The sequence below is a fragment of the Mytilus californianus genome, unplaced genomic scaffold, assembly GCF_021869535.1.
Source record: "Mytilus californianus isolate M0D057914Y unplaced genomic scaffold, xbMytCali1.0.p SCAF_15, whole genome shotgun sequence".
Classification (NCBI taxonomy): Eukaryota; Metazoa; Mollusca; class Bivalvia; order Mytilida; family Mytilidae; genus Mytilus; species Mytilus californianus.
Window position 1 is genome coordinate 17,412,251 of NW_026262637.1, and position 15,832 is coordinate 17,428,082.

The window sequence follows — 15,832 nt, forward strand, 5'->3', positions numbered from 1 at the left end:
CACATAAGAGGGTATGGATGGGGGTTAACAGAATAGAGAATAACGGGCAAACCATAAAGATTAAAGAATAATGAAATGCTAAAATATGAGGAAAGAGAGTAATGATCAAAAAGTGTAAGTTTGTAGAAATATAGCTAAAAAAAATAAAGAACACAGAAAAAGAAGACCCCCCCCCCCTTCCCAAGATCCTGACCGACTTTAACGCTGCCGGGATATTTTGAGACAAAGTGCACGTATTAGTAGTCAGCCGAAACCACTACTGAAGCGTTTTGCATCCATACGTTTTTTTTTCGGGATACTGACTGCATAGTAAATTATCAATGTACTAGTTAATGTTCTCGAGAGATGACCCTATTACAGAGACATATATACACAAATGTGTATATATGTCTCTGCCCTATTACGTGTCAGTAACCTCCTCGACACGGTTCATTTTACGGCGGCTCATTTTTGTCTTAAGAATAAACATAATTGATAAGTTTCTTTCCCCTGCATTCCTCGATCGCACTTGTAAATAGCACATTGGTCTCAAGACATTGGTACACTATATACGTTACAACACTTGCCGTCAGTACTCAAAATTGGAAAAATATTAAATAAGAAGGTATAGAAAATTAATGCACACACACTACTATCAACCACAGACACGATGTTTTTCTCAATTTGCCTACATCGTTATTCCGCAATACAACGAGGGTGATGAAAACACGGGCACCGGCATGCTGTGAATTTGAAAGTTTCCCAAATGAGTAACTATCCCTTACTTTTCTAGTGTAAAGTTTTATTAATACACATTTGATTTGAAATGGGATATCAGAGAGATATATAAACACATATATCATAGGCTGATCCAGGGGGGGAGGTTGGGGGCCCGGGCCCCCTTTCTTTGGAAAAATTTGGTTGATTATTTAGGGAATCACTAAAGCATGACTGGAGCCGGCCCTCCCTTATGAAAAGTTCTGGATCTGCTAAATGAGAAACTCAAGAAATTGATTTCAATTAAGATAAATACATGCAGTTTATAATGGTTTTCAGTTGTTTTTTAAAGGAGAGGCCGATTAAGTGGGGGGGGGGGGACACGAGTTTGGGGCCCCCTTTTCTTGAAAAAATTTGGTTGATTAGTTGTATTATATTAAAAATTTTATACCTGTATTCTATAGTACAAATCAAAGGAAAATAATGTAAATTATCTGGTAGTAGCAATACAATATAAATATTGAGCAAAATTTCTACAAACTTTACCATACTCTATTCAAAAATAAACATTATACATCAAGATAACAAAATAAAATTTAAAATCAGGGCGGATGGACCCAGGGCAAACAGATATTAACTTATTCAGGCTAACAAGTAATTAAGGTTGAATGTGAATCAGGGCGAATGGGCCTATATCCAAACTCCAGTAGGGTAACTCCTATAGTTCAAAAGTTCATGTTTATAAATTTTGTCAGGTCACCAGTACCTCACTAATAAAAATGAAACAACATGTTACAGACAATTTACATCTTTAATTTCAGCATAATTTTGGTTTTGGTTATGAATATCTTTCTTCTACATTTTTGGATAAATACTCATTATCCAGCAAATTCCAAGTTGAACCTTCTTCAGTAGGCCTATCCCCACCAGAGACCAAATGATGCACAAGTTAGGTATAGGTAACAATATAAATGCAACAATGAGCAAAAGCTATACCATCTAGCTAGCTATAAAAGGCTTTGAATAATATAAAATAAATCAAACAAGGAATTTAATGGTTTTGGGCAACTGTTTTGAATTTAAAAAAAAAGCTTTAACAATGTTAATTTTTGTGTGCATTAATTTTTGCTAATTTTGAATAATGGACAAAAATGTGAGATTGATTATTGTGATTTAAGAAAAATCTGCATACATAAAATTGAAAATGGAAATAGGGAATATGTCAAAGAGACAACAACCCAACCAAAGAGCAGACAACAGCGGAAGGCCACTTACGGGTCTTCAACGCGGCGAGAAAGTCACGCACCCGGAGGTAGTCTTCAGCTCATAAATATGTATTAGATATAAGAATGCAATACAGCTCTCAGTCGCATTAATAAAAACCTCACAATAAGTTCTGAAAATCAGAATAAAAAGTATTGTAAGATTCTCAAAGTGTACACATGGAGTTATGAAACTTAAATTAATCATGCTAATTAAACATGTTAAAGATTGGCATACAACTTGGAGTAGCCTTATGGCATTGTATAGTGTAATGAATTCAGGGGATAATGGCACTACGTCTTTGATTTTAAAGTCCTCAGAATCAATCTTTAATATTAATATGCATACTCTTGTACAAAGGAATATAAGTATGCAATAGACATATGGTCTTCAAAAATAAGAGGTATCCATGCTATACATTTATGACAAAATCTTAATCAAGTATTAATTTTGGTTTGTTTAAATATTTCGGAGGTTAGTATGACGTCCTTTCTAATGATGATGTTTTCGTTTAAAGTTGGAAAAAATTGTTTGTACCAACAAAAATAAATACACGAAGTTTATCCAGAATTATGTGTTTATCATTTTTTTCATGTTTAGGTTGCCAGCAAGATGAAAAGAACAATGCAGTTCAAAAGTCAAAATGTGGATAAGCTGAGATACAAGGTCCTACTTTTGCAGATTTTCATATTTTGCATGAATGAATTTGAAGTTTATATCATGGTGGGCAGAGAAAGAAAAGAAACACTTCAATTTTCCTGCTTCTGAAGAATAAATGTAAAACATCTTGTTCGGTAAGTTTTATGCTCTGTTTTGATAGTGTTTGTGCATTCATCTGTCTTTCTCTAAATTGTATTCACTTAAAGTTTTTGGTTACAGTTCACCATGAACTTCAGTTAGTAACTTGTGGTTTTACATGTATATACTCAAAATTTAGTACTTTAAAATGTTCATGTATTTTTGTCGCAGAAAGCTCGACATAGGGATAGTGATCCAGCGGTGGCATTAGCTAACTTCCTAAAAGCTTTATATTTTAGAAGGTGGAAGACCTGGATGCTTCATACTTTGTATATAGATGCCTCATGATACGAATTCTGTCTGTCACATGTCCATTGTCCTTGACCTCATTTTCATGGTTCAGTGACTACTTGAAAAAAAAGTTCAGATTTTTTGTAATGTTAATTTCTCTCTTATTATGAGTAATAGGATAACTATATTTGGTATGTGCGTACCTTGCAAGGTCCTCATGCTCTTCAGAGAGTTTTCACTTGACCTCGACCTCATTTCATGGATCAGTAAACAAGAACAGTCTTAGATGCGTAATTTTTTTTTATTAGTTGTTAGTGGTTTTGAACTAGCTGTCAGTAACTGTGAGTACTCTCAGATCTGTACTTAGTGTCTTTTTGTTGTTTGGATGTACAAGTACCCGGCCACGTCCACTTGTATTTGTAGTATTTTTATCTATCTGATGAGTTAAGCCTCTTTCAACTGATTTTTATACGACCGCAAAATTTTTTTTGGGTTCGTATAATGCTATGATGTTGTCGTCGTTCGTATAATGCTATGATGTTGTCGTCGTCGTCGTCTGCGTCATCGTCATCCGAAGACACATTTGGTTTCCTGCCAATAACTTTAGTTTAAGTGAATGGATCTCTATGAAATTTTACAAGAAGATTCAATACCACAAAAGGAAAGTTGTGATTAGTTTTGGGGGTTATGGTACTAACAGTTTAGGAATTAGGGGCCAAAAAGGGGCTAAAAAGAAGCATTTTTGTAGTTTCCGGACAATAACTTGTGTGTAAGTGTATGGATCTCACTGAAATTGTACCATAAGGTTCCATATCACAAAGGGAAGGCTGGGATTGAGTTTGGGGGTAATTGCCCCAAACATGCAGAAATTAGGGGCAAAAAGGGGCCAAAAACAAGCATTTTTCTAGTTTCTAGACAATAACTTGTGTTTAAGTGTATGGATCTCTCTAAAATTGTACTACAAGGTTCCATACCTCAAAGGAAAGGCTTGGATTGAGTTTGGGGGTAATTACTCCAAGGGGGGGAGGATTTTTTTTCCCAATTTTTTTTCTTCAATATTTTTGAAATTTCAAATTTTTTGAAAAGTTTCAAGAAGAAATCTTCAATTGAAAGTATTGCGCAATAGATTTTTAAGATCTTTGACCACATTTATTTTGTGTCAGAAACCTATATTATGTCAAAAATTTGATCACAATCCAAATTCAGACAGTATCAAGCTTGAATATTGTGTCCAAATTGCCCCAACTGTTCAGGGATCGACCTCTGCGGTCGTATCAGACTGTGCTCAGCAAAGCATTTTATTATAGTTCGTTCTTATGTTGTACTTTTACACCACTGTCCCAGGTTAGGAGGAGGGTTGGGATCCCGCTAACATGTTTAACCCCGCCACATTCTGTATGTATGTGCCTGTCCCAAGTCAGGAGCCTGTAATTCAGTGGTTGTCGTTTGTTTATGTGTTACATATTTGTTTTTCGTTTCATTTTTTGTACATAAATTAGGCCGTTAGTTTTCTCGTTTGAATTGTTTTACATTGTCATTTCTGGGCCTTTTATAGCTGACTGTGCGGTATGGGCTTTGCTCATTGTTGAAGGCCGTACAGTGACCTATAGTTGTTAATTTCTGTGTCATTTGGTCTGTTGTGGAGAGATGTCTCATTGGCAATCATACCACATCTTCTGGCAGGTGTCATCTGACCTTGACCTCATTTTCATGGTTCAGTGGTTATAGGTAAGTTTTTGTGTTTTGGTCTGTTTTTCTTATACTGTATGCAATAGGTCTACTATATTTGGTGTATGGAATGATTGTAAGGTGTACATTTCTAGCTGGAAGGTGTCATCTGACCTTGACCTCATTTTAATGGTTCAGTAGTCAAAGTTAATTTTTTGAGTTTTGGTCTTTTTTTCTATTACTAAATGCAATAGGTCAACTATATTTGGTGTATGGAAACATTTTATGATGTACATGTCAGTCTCGCAGGTTTTATTTGACATTTTCACGGTTCATTGCTCAGTGTTAAGGTTTTGTGTTTTGGTCTGTTTTTCTTAATCTATAAGCAATAGGTCAACTATATGTGTTGTATGGAAGGATTGTAAGCTGTACATGTCTGCCTGGCATGGTTCATCAGATTTTCACCTCATTTCCATGGTTCATTGGTCAATGTTTAGTTTTCTTGTTTAAGTCTGCTTCTTAGAAACTATAAGCAATAGGTCAACTGTATTTAGTATATTGAATGATTGTAAGGTGTACATGTATTTCTTGTCGGGTTTATATGACCTTGAATTCATTTTCTTGGATCATGTTGAGTTTATGTGATAGTTGTAGTAAAGCTTTATATTTAGGACTATCAACATGATATCAATGATTAGTAAAGAAGGCGCAACATTTCAGCGTGTGCACTCTTGTTTATACATTATACACCACATTTACTGTTTTTACCCTGATTTTATGGATCACTGAACATAGAAATGTCATAATGTGAAATTATAGTACATTCTTAGGTTAAAGTTTTAGGTTAAGGTACATAGCTTACCATGAAGTTGAATTTCATACACATGTTCATTATGTGGTGAACTTTTAAATTCAGTGCAAAACTAAGATTTTGAGCCTGATTACATGATTGACTAGACATTGACACATGCTAGTGTTTGCCAGGCATGGTGTCCTGTACTAGGAATTTGTCCTGTACTAAGAACTTTAATAGTACTCGCTGAGTATGGAGTTTTTGTGAAAGTTTAATATAAGTGAGATTTTTGCATGACATCCTGTCAACTGCTTGTTGATCATGTTTATACACGTCTTAAAATTAATATCTGACACATTGGTGTTTTGTGAACTTGGAAATAAGTTATTTGATAGAATAATAATGTTTTGAGATTATCAAAATAAAAAATATCCCATTTTTACTATTAATAATTAAGTGTTAACAAAAAGAAGATTTAGGATATATGTATAACCATATATAAAAATGAGACAGCAACCGAACAACACAAAAATAAGAAAAAAAACCAATATAATTTTTTGTATCAATGTTAAAAAATTCCAACATGTCAAAAGAGTTCAAGGTATTTTCTCATTGAAATAAAACACAAGTGGAACTCTTTCAGAACTTCAGAAGCTTAAAGAAGTGCTGTTTCTATTGTTGGCGTTTTGTATAATATATTGCAAATTCTTGTGAAAAATGGAATGTTATTGTAATTGCCTAAAGTTTTAACATTAATCTATATATATATATATATATATATATATATATATATAACTGGGGAAAATACCCAAATGTTATAAAGAAGAATACATAAATTGATTGTTATATAATATTAGAATAGGAAGATGTGGTATATTGCTAATTTGACAACTCTCCATCAGAGACCAAAGGATGTAGGAGGTTAGCAACTGATGACACTGGACAACCTTCAACAATCAGTAAAATCCATACCGCATAGCTATTTTTATTGAAAATCATATGTTATTGCTACATGTATGCAAACAATTTTTTATAATGCATAACTTTGGATTTTATTGGTTCTTTTTCAGAAGGATTGAAATTCATCACTTAGAATAAAAGGAGAAAACACAGAAACAAGACCAGAATAAATTCAAAGACAAATGTCAGATCAGTTATTATTTTCATCACTCAGTCAATGAATCGAAGTTCTATTAAATATCTAAAGATATTAAAACTACAATAATGACAATGTTCTGTGCTGAATGGCCAAAAAAGTGGACTATACATTAAGATCACACAATGCTGGATGATAAGAAACTATTAATTTTTTGGATGGAGGGATATCCTGAAAAAAAATTAGATTTATGTAAAAAGCTACTAGTATGTTAAGCCTAATAATACAGTTTTCATTGATTCCAAATGGGAAAAAAATGTGTGTTCAAAAAAGTATTCTAGAATTCATAAATAAACATATATTGATACTTACATTATCTGCTTTGTTGTTTAAAAGTTTAGTTTTGAACAATTATAGAACAATATGATTGCATTAACATTTCCAAGGAAAAAAAGATATTCAACTAAAAAGATTCATCTTAAAACAATTTACTACCAAACAGAATTCATTGTAACATACACATTACTGTATATTTATAATTTGAATCCCATAGGATTAATTGGATTTTATTTTGTCCCATGGGATATTAAAAATCCCATGGGATAATTATAGTCCCATGGGATTTTTTTTGTCCCATGGGACAACAAATATCCCATGGGACTACAATTATCCCATGGGACCCAAAAAAATCCTATGGGATTTAACCAAAATCCCATGGGATAATGGTCAATCCCATGGGATTTGCCTTATCCCATGGGATATTGAAAATCCCATGTTTTTCTAAATCAAATAAAAAAATATATATAATAATGACAGCAGAAAAGCAATGAATTTATGGAATCCCATGTAATTCTGCACATTTTGGTTATATACACGACACTGTAGCTCTAAGGAGAGGCGGCGGCGGATTTGCAAATGAGTGTTTTGCAAATTAAAAGTGTCCAGTGTTGTATGACAAATATATGTTGAAAACCTCGCCCGTAATTATAAATTATGTAATTCATTGACCGCTCCCGACAAGTGTAACATCAAGGCATATTTTAGAGGCGATCGATGTCTTTCAAAATTACTGCCTTTTTCTTGTATCCCTGGTGCTTTCGACTGGAGAACCGTCGTACACAAGCATCGCACAAGTTGGCACTCCGAGGCGGGTGTGGAGCAAGAAGATGAACTGTGGTTTATTTTTATCAATAGTACCGCTTAAGTCGACGGTAGGGGCCGTCTTGACCTTGTTGTAGGGTATGAATGATTCGTTCATTGTTGAAGACCCTACATCAACTGTCAAGATGAAGAACAGGAATAAAAGCCCTGTTCATTGATAATTTTCTAATGTTTTCTATGTATTGTGTGCGATTTTGTCCCATGTACTTTTACTCCATATCCTTTCATTTTCTAAACATTCTGTGTCTATGCATTAGTCCGTTGTGCTTTGCAGCTTGCAATGCTTGATATCAAGTAGGGATTCAGTGCGATATTCTCTGTGCCTTATGGTAATGCAGGGTATTCTGGGAAGACATACGTAGACATTACGAATACATGATTCGAAAATTCCTAGAATATACAGTATAATGCAAATCGTTCCTTTAAAAAGTTTTAACTATTTCTGAAGAGCGAAAAAAGGTTTTACTTGACAATGGACGCTTCTTTCACGTGAAATTAATAGACAGACGCAGTGCCTAAAAATCTACAAAATCTACTTTTTACTAATTTGATAAGACAGGAAACAGTAGTTTTTTTAAATCAGAGAATGCAAATTAAAAATTATGCTGTATACAATGCATGTATCACATTTGATGTACAAAAAAAAAAATCAAACATATGATTCAGAGATACTTAATGAATGGCTATTATTTATTTTGAATTTACGGATTATGTAAAATGTGAAGAGTCAAAAATTAATTTTATGGTTCAATAAATTCAATATAAATAATAGCCATTCATTATAAATAAATTTCTATCAAAAATAAGGCTCAAAGAGCTTTTTATATTATTTATATTAACAATAACAACGTACACACATGTTGGCGTATGAATACACAACGTCAGAGTGGGCGTGTCGCCATAAAAATTGACAACATTGAAAATAAAGGTAATACTTTTAACCAATCAGAAGACAGTAAATACACCAAATTTATTTATAATACAATAATCAGTTGCAGTAAATAAAAAAGGTAGTATATTTTCCTCCAAATACGACAATACTAATATTTTCTAAATTTGCAATTAAAATAAAACATGAACAAAACAATTATGCCTGGTATAAGTGTTTTATTTGTCTGTTTTAGAAATTGAATATAAAAAAGAGGATGTGGTATGATTGCCAATGAGACAACTCTTCATAAGAGACCAAATGACACAGAAATTAACAACTATAGGTCACCGTACGGCCTTCAACATTGAGCAAAGCCCATACTGCATAGTCAGCTATAAAAGGCCCCGAAAGTCAAGTGGTGGAATGACCATCTTCCAAGAGAGATTGTTTATAGTATCCATGGCAATCGTCATTTTACATTAAATTTTTGAAAATTTGGAATAATTCCCTAAAAAATGAACTGAAGTGTGAAATGAATGAACAGGAGAATTACACCGTTTAAATCGTTTTGAAACAGACAAATACATATATAAATGACCACGTGTGTTTTTAGATTCATTTCAAATTGTAACAATAACTTCTAAGTTATGATATTTCTAATAAGCATGTTGTGATCAAATGGGACTCCTAATCACTAACTCCCTCTTTTACAGAAATAGATTGAACACATGTTTTAGATTTTTGTAACTCCGGTCATAAAATACAAATACAGATCTCACAAATACTAAAGAAATTTAGATAAAAATGACAATAAATTCTGGTCAAACAAACCAACAATAAATTTAGTTATGTTTAGCTGACAGGCTTCATATATACAAATTACCCCCCCCCCCCCCCCCCCCTTTCACGTTTTGACAATTCATTGTTTTTATTTACTTTTCACTGAAAATTCGAATTTGAATTGAAAAGCATTAACACTTCGCCTTATAGATGTTTTATAATCTGACTCAAACTCTTCATCAGAGCTTTCGATTTTTCTCTCTCAGTCATTTAGATATTTGAAAATCTACAACGTTACTGTAACAGTAGTAGTACAGCAAAAAAATAAAATTCGACCTTTCATTAATTGTTGCTAGTTTGTTCATCATGTTTGTAAACCATATCCCCATACATTTAGTACTAATCAAAATCCGGATCGATCTGTCTTTAAGGTCATTGTCACACACTTTATCATATGCTGCCGATTGTATCTCATTTTTGCAAATATCAGCCATGTTAGCTCGTTTCATAAAAAAAAACACTACTAAAGAACGGCTGCACAAATAAATAAAATATTTCAAAAGAAGAATGAACAAGGACTTTACAAACATTAATGAGGGCCCTAACATATCGTTTGGTTCAACTAAAAAAAAAAAAACTTTCACACTCTCTCTTCATTTGATCTCTTACAATCTTTTTTTTTATAGCTTTGTTAATACATAGATGCATGTACATTTTGTGCTTAAAATAAATTCTCATTTAATTGGTTTTTGTTTTTGCAATAACTCCATCTGTGCGTACATATGCTTTACGGTGTCCATAACTGTCTTTTGAGGAATCGTAACAGGCGGAAGGAAAGGTAGTCGCTCTTTCTCTGCATCTTCTGCTAAAGAACAGTACCGAAATGCTTCCTGGATGTTTCCTTTCACAACACATGCGGAAGCTATCATATAATAAGCATTCGGATACTTGTCATTGCATTTTGGGGCCAAACTAATGTATTGCAGGAGCAACTTGATAGCTTTTGTTGGATCACTTTCGGTGTAATTGTAGGCGATTCCATAGAGTGCCCCAACATTTGTATCGTCCAAATCATACGATTTTTGGAACGAATCAAGCGCTCGCTCAGGTTGACTTGTAGATACGTAGTTTGCACCAAGATGATAAAATACATCGCTAAGAATTCTTCGTTGGAACGGGTGAGAATCTATGTTTAAACTGAGTTTTGACGCAAACATTTCAGAAGTTTTTATGCGTAGTTTTGCAGATTCAAAATCAGACAAAAGTTTATTCTTCCCTTGTTCCGGATTGTATGCGGCTCTCACACGAATGATAACTTTAACGTACTCAGCAAAAATGTCGTTGGGTCTGAATCTAAGATATTGCTCAATGAGAGATAAAGTATTTTCGGGTGGTCGAAATGGCTCAAACATACTATTTTCATAAATGTACCCATGTACGATATTCTCAAAAGCTGTACAAAGAATTTCACAGTCTTTCAAATCTTCAACTTTATCCTTTTTGTAGCCCTGAAATATTTGAGAAGCTACAGAAAAATGATTCCAAGCTGTAATATACCTGTTTGCTGTTGGCGAGTCTGGGTACTGTTGGAACATACTTAAAGAACACATGCGATGCTTTTGAAATACTCTGACTGAATCTCTAGATTGTTTAATGATTTCCTTATTTTCATTTTGTAGGTAATTCAAAACAGGTGAGAACACTGGATTTGCCATAAATGCTCGAAAATCTGGGACTTCATCAATCCCAGGACATGATTTAAATTCCGGTGCTGTTTTATCTCCGTTTGATTTTCTGTCAGCCATACCATTTCTTGCATTTCTGTAAAAGATTTGACTATTACAAAAACTAATTATACGCACGAAGGGGACCGCGGATAAAATGCATATCGAGGACACAATGTCCAGTACAAGATATATTGTAAATATTGTAGTACCTCTGGGTTAGGAGGTGGTGCTTCAATGGCGTAGAATCTGGGCCACCAGAGCAGGAGACGGAGACTCGTTCTAGACAGATTGATTTACGAGCAAAACAATTAAGAACGAAAAACCACGTCCCGACTAAGGAAATTGGAAAGCTATGAAACCTCAGCCAGAGCAATTGTTTAAGCTAATGTAAGTTTGAAGAAGTTTACAATATTCAGGATACGAACGAAGAAATTTGTCCCCTCCTATTTAAGGTGTAATACCACCAAATCATAGTACGTCACATCCGCTTGCATTACGAAAAAGGGTCGAAAAAAATATTCCCTTGATTTTGACAGTTGTAGGAAACTAATCCTGCATTTCATTGCAGTAAAAAAATTCTGATTCAAAAAAATATTTCTTGGGTGTTTCAAAGCACCATTTTTTTATTTGGTGTTTCTATAAATATTTTGGAAACTTGAGGTTACTTGGTCACTAAAGCTTGTAAACAGGAATGAAAGGGGTGGTCATTTGATTGGTTAACTTCCAGTGATGGTTATTATCTTATATGCAATGAAATGTTATGTGAAATTTTGTCTGCAGTACTGGACAGGATAAAACCTTTACTCATGCCAAGTATTTCTTTATTTGAAACAAAGATAAATTCTGCACAATTTTTTGAAAAGTGCAAATTTAACAAAGACTAATAGGGGAAAACAATGGTGGTATTACACCTTAAACCTTCCCAAAAGAAAGGCCGAACGGGGACTATATGTGTTTTTAGATACTCGTCGCATATATTTGGCAATCGCCAATGGCAGTCAGCAGGGTTTAAGAACATCCGTTGTTCGACCTGCTAGTCAAATGCGTTTTGTTAAAATATACTTTTTCACTTTTTTGGTCTTTTGGAAAATGTTGTTTGTGCTGTATTTAGACCCCTCTACCAAGAAATTTGTTTTGCACGACACGTATAAAAATTGCGGTTTTTATCCAACGCAATCATAGGTTTGAACGTTGTTTTCAATTTAGACTTGTTAATATATATATATATTTATATAATTACTCTAAATATCAGCACAACAATGTTAAATCTGCAAATTTGCGGAAGCAAATTTTTGTTCTATATGTATATATATATAGTCTGTTTTGTTGCTTATGTCAATCAATCAACCAATCTTTTTTAATAGACGGGACTGGGCGGTAAGGAACTTAATAAATGGGGGAGGCTGGGATCCCCTTACAGTTACACAGTTATAAACATGTTTGATACAATTTTTAAACATATTTTCAATTCAATGAACAGGTAAACGAGATAAAACTGCATGAGCATTCATCATTTTTTGTTAATTCTAATTGACATCGATGGTTGAATATATCTCATCACAATTTTTCTGAAGGTCATATGTTATTGAGGAAAGATTGGTATTATGAACTTTAGAAAGCGTAGATGTCGTTGTACTTTCAGTTCGTTAATCGAGGCTCAATGGAGACACAATCATCTGGAGCCAGTAATTCAGTGGTTGCCGTTTGTTGCTGTATATTATATTTGTATTTCGTTAAATGTTTTTAAATAAATCGTACAGTTAGTTTTCCCGTTTGAATTGTTTTACATTTGTTATTCGGGACCTTTCATAGCTGACTATGCGGTATGGATTTTGCTCATCTTTAAAGGCCGTACGGTGACCTGTATTTGTTAACTTCTATATCATTTTGTCTCTTGTGGAGAGTTGTTTCATTGGCAGTTATACCACATCTGCTTATTTTAATATGATTTCAAAGTAAAATTTCCAAAGCGAAATGAATTGAAAGAACCTAATTTTTAACATTTTTGCCAATTGTTCATGGGGTAGGGATAAATATTTCAATTGTGAGAAGTTGTGAACCCTAATAACATTTAGAAATCTAATACCCTGGACTTTCATTTGATACAAACTTGAATATTTACTGAACTCTTGCATATTGGTAGACTCCATGAAGTGTATGGTGTTGAATTCCCAGTACCTTATGTCGGCCATCTTTAATTTGACGGCCATATTGGATTATTTTTGTGGCTTCATATTAGAATATTGTCTATGTCATTTAATCTTTCAATATGCCAAGTATCATGTGTTTACGATAAAGTGAACAATTGTAATAATATCCACAGAACTATAATTATTTAAAAGTATAAGTTGGTTAAGAATTAGAGAAAATTTATATATCATTTCAAGTTTTTATTCAATAAGTTTCCAAAGGGACGTTCCAACTCATAAGTCGAAAACAGACTGGTAACCCCATGGCTAGAAAAGAAAATGACAAACAACAGTCCACAAAACATATCATATAAAACTAAAGACTGAGCAATACGAACCCTACCAAAAGCTGTGGGTGATCTCAGGTGCTCCTGAAAGGGTAAGCAGATTCTGCTCCACATGTGCACCCGTCGTGTTGCTCATGTAAGTACAAACCCGGTTATAAGGCGTATTCGGTAGGTCACATTCGGGTAAAATAGGACGGGATTGTTGTTACGACAATTGCCAGTGAATTGGAACATATCCGTCGTCATCTGTGAAACAGATATTCCATAACGGTCAACCAACTCGTGATGGCGTCCTTAAAATTTAAGAAGGGATGATTTCGACTTCAACACTTGGAACTCTAGGTTAAATAGCTTCCTTGTGAGCAGCAAACCCATATTACGGAAATCATGATAGGAAATACAAGCCCTGGAATATCGTATCATCTGGGAGATATATACTCCTTATGCATGCGCTGCTGGAATGCTGTTACAAAGAAATGGGTAGTTCACAATTTGGAAGCTAAAATCATCTCTTTTGCCGTAAAGATTTGTTTTCAACCGACCTTTATTTTTAGAAGTCAGTCAAGATATGGCGGGTGATGCATGCATAGTAGGAGACACTTTCCCTGTCGACACATCCGGTCTCACTCCTGTTTGAGGATATGCTGTTCGCTCAGTTGTTTGTTTGTTTTGTCTGGATTTGTATCTTCTTGATGGAATTTTAGAGATTTTAAATTTCGATAACCTACTTTTGCCTCGTGATTCAATCGAAATGTATTATATTTATCAAAACAAGACCAAAATAAGCGAGGTAGGTCGGTCCATTTAATTTATCAACTTACCCTTTTTGTCACCGTGCTATACATGTTTACGCATTAAAAATTATTTAATCGATGAGAACGGAGATTCATGCATATAAATCCTTCTTAATAAATAATAATATACCAATAAATCAAATGTAACGTTTCCTTTTGGGTAGTTGCAACTTTCGGTTGTACAAATTTATGTGATTGGCTGATACACCTAGCAGTTTCGTTTCCCCTCAATGAATCGTTCGACCTCATTTAGATTATGTTTATTGAGGAAAAGTATGTGTTTTAACACCTAGGATTTATATAGTATCCATATAAATCCGTGTTAACCCACATCAAAAAGTATAATTACTCCTTTAAAAAAAGGTAAAGTCAACGTTCCTGTGAGTTTGACAAGTTAACTAGATTCTTTGTTTTGATGAAACACTTACCTGTTATGCACAGATATTAATACTCCTGATTTTACTTTTATTTCTCCGAAACTATAAAGTGGATCGAGAAATATCAGTAACAGCCCTTGTGTTTTCAATACCAGTTAATTAAATCGTAAAATATTACAAACATTTAAACATTGATGCAATGTTAAAAAATTAGTGTGTTGTATTCGTAGCCAACTGATAATTGACAATAATAAATATTCAAAACGATATTTTGCTTATCGAAAAAAATCCTTTATTTATAAACCGAGACGTCATATCTGAAAATAACTACAGTAAGGAATTTTCAAATCGATTTCAACCTGGTTTAAATGTTCCTACTCATCGTTTATTTTTAATCATTAAAAAGTTAACATTACATTCCTTTATTTAGTTGTCAACTTATTTTACATCCAGCTGTTCAATATTCTTTACTAAGATTCTTGAATCATGGTGATAATTTAGTCACATCCAAACTGAGGATAATTAAAGATGAAGGTGTTTACCTTAATTTTGAATAGCTGTTGCACTAATAAAATTTTTCTGTTTGTCTTGTTCTACGTCAACTGTAAGGGCTTTGGGCTCGTAAAGCTTTTTTATGTGAAACACATCTTAAAAACTATGCTTAATTCTACATTCAAAGGGGCATTAGCTGTCAAATTCGTGTTCACCGATTTGACCCAAATTCTCACATTTTGATTTATAACACACGTAAACGTATATTAATATAACAAAAAGTCTTAAAGACTAATGTATCATGATTTAGTGCGTATTTTAGACATTCAAACACGTGAAATTGTATAATAACGATTTTTCTAGGTATGTTTGATTTCATGTTATAGATAAAAAAAATATATAAATATCATAATTTTACCTGTATAATTATAAAAAGAAGATGTGATTGCCAATGAGACAACTCTCCACAAGAGACCAAACAACACAGAAATTAACAACTATAGGTCACCGTACGGCCTTCAACAATGACCAAAGCCCATACCGCATAGTCAGCTATAAAAGGCTCCGAAATGACAATTCAAACGAGAAAACTAACGGCCTAATTTATGT

At 33.6% G+C, this 15,832-nt stretch overlaps 1 protein-coding gene and 1 long non-coding RNA gene across 3 annotated transcripts; one reads left to right on the forward strand and one right to left on the reverse strand.

Annotated features, from left to right (window-relative positions):
• Window positions 1-202: 202 nt before the first annotated feature.
• On the forward strand, window positions 203-6,821 carry LOC127725557 (uncharacterized). Of its 2 annotated transcripts, none has more exons than XR_007993034.1 (3): window positions 203-604; window positions 2,560-2,753; window positions 6,520-6,821. It is a non-coding gene; the product is annotated as an uncharacterized LOC127725557 (long non-coding RNA). The 2 variants fall into 2 exon arrangements; XR_007993035.1 differs by lacking the exon at window positions 203-604 and adding an exon at window positions 1,423-1,649.
• A 2,648-nt stretch (window positions 6,822-9,469) lies between these two features.
• On the reverse strand, window positions 9,470-15,003 carry LOC127725561 (uncharacterized). Its single transcript, XM_052232617.1, has 2 exons — window positions 14,783-15,003; window positions 9,470-11,178 (listed from the first exon to the last, which is right to left on the reverse strand). The coding sequence occupies exon 2, from the start codon at window positions 11,160-11,162 to the stop codon at window positions 10,092-10,094; it is 1,071 nt and encodes a 356-aa protein (XP_052088577.1). The 5' UTR covers window positions 11,163-11,178; window positions 14,783-15,003; the 3' UTR covers window positions 9,470-10,091.
• Window positions 15,004-15,832: the final 829 nt, after the last annotated feature.

What these genes read in the sequence shown, in the direction of transcription:
- LOC127725561 (XM_052232617.1), bottom strand. Translation starts at nt 11,162, where the DNA reads ATGGCTGACAGAAAATCAAACGGAGATAAAACAGCACCGGAATTTAAA.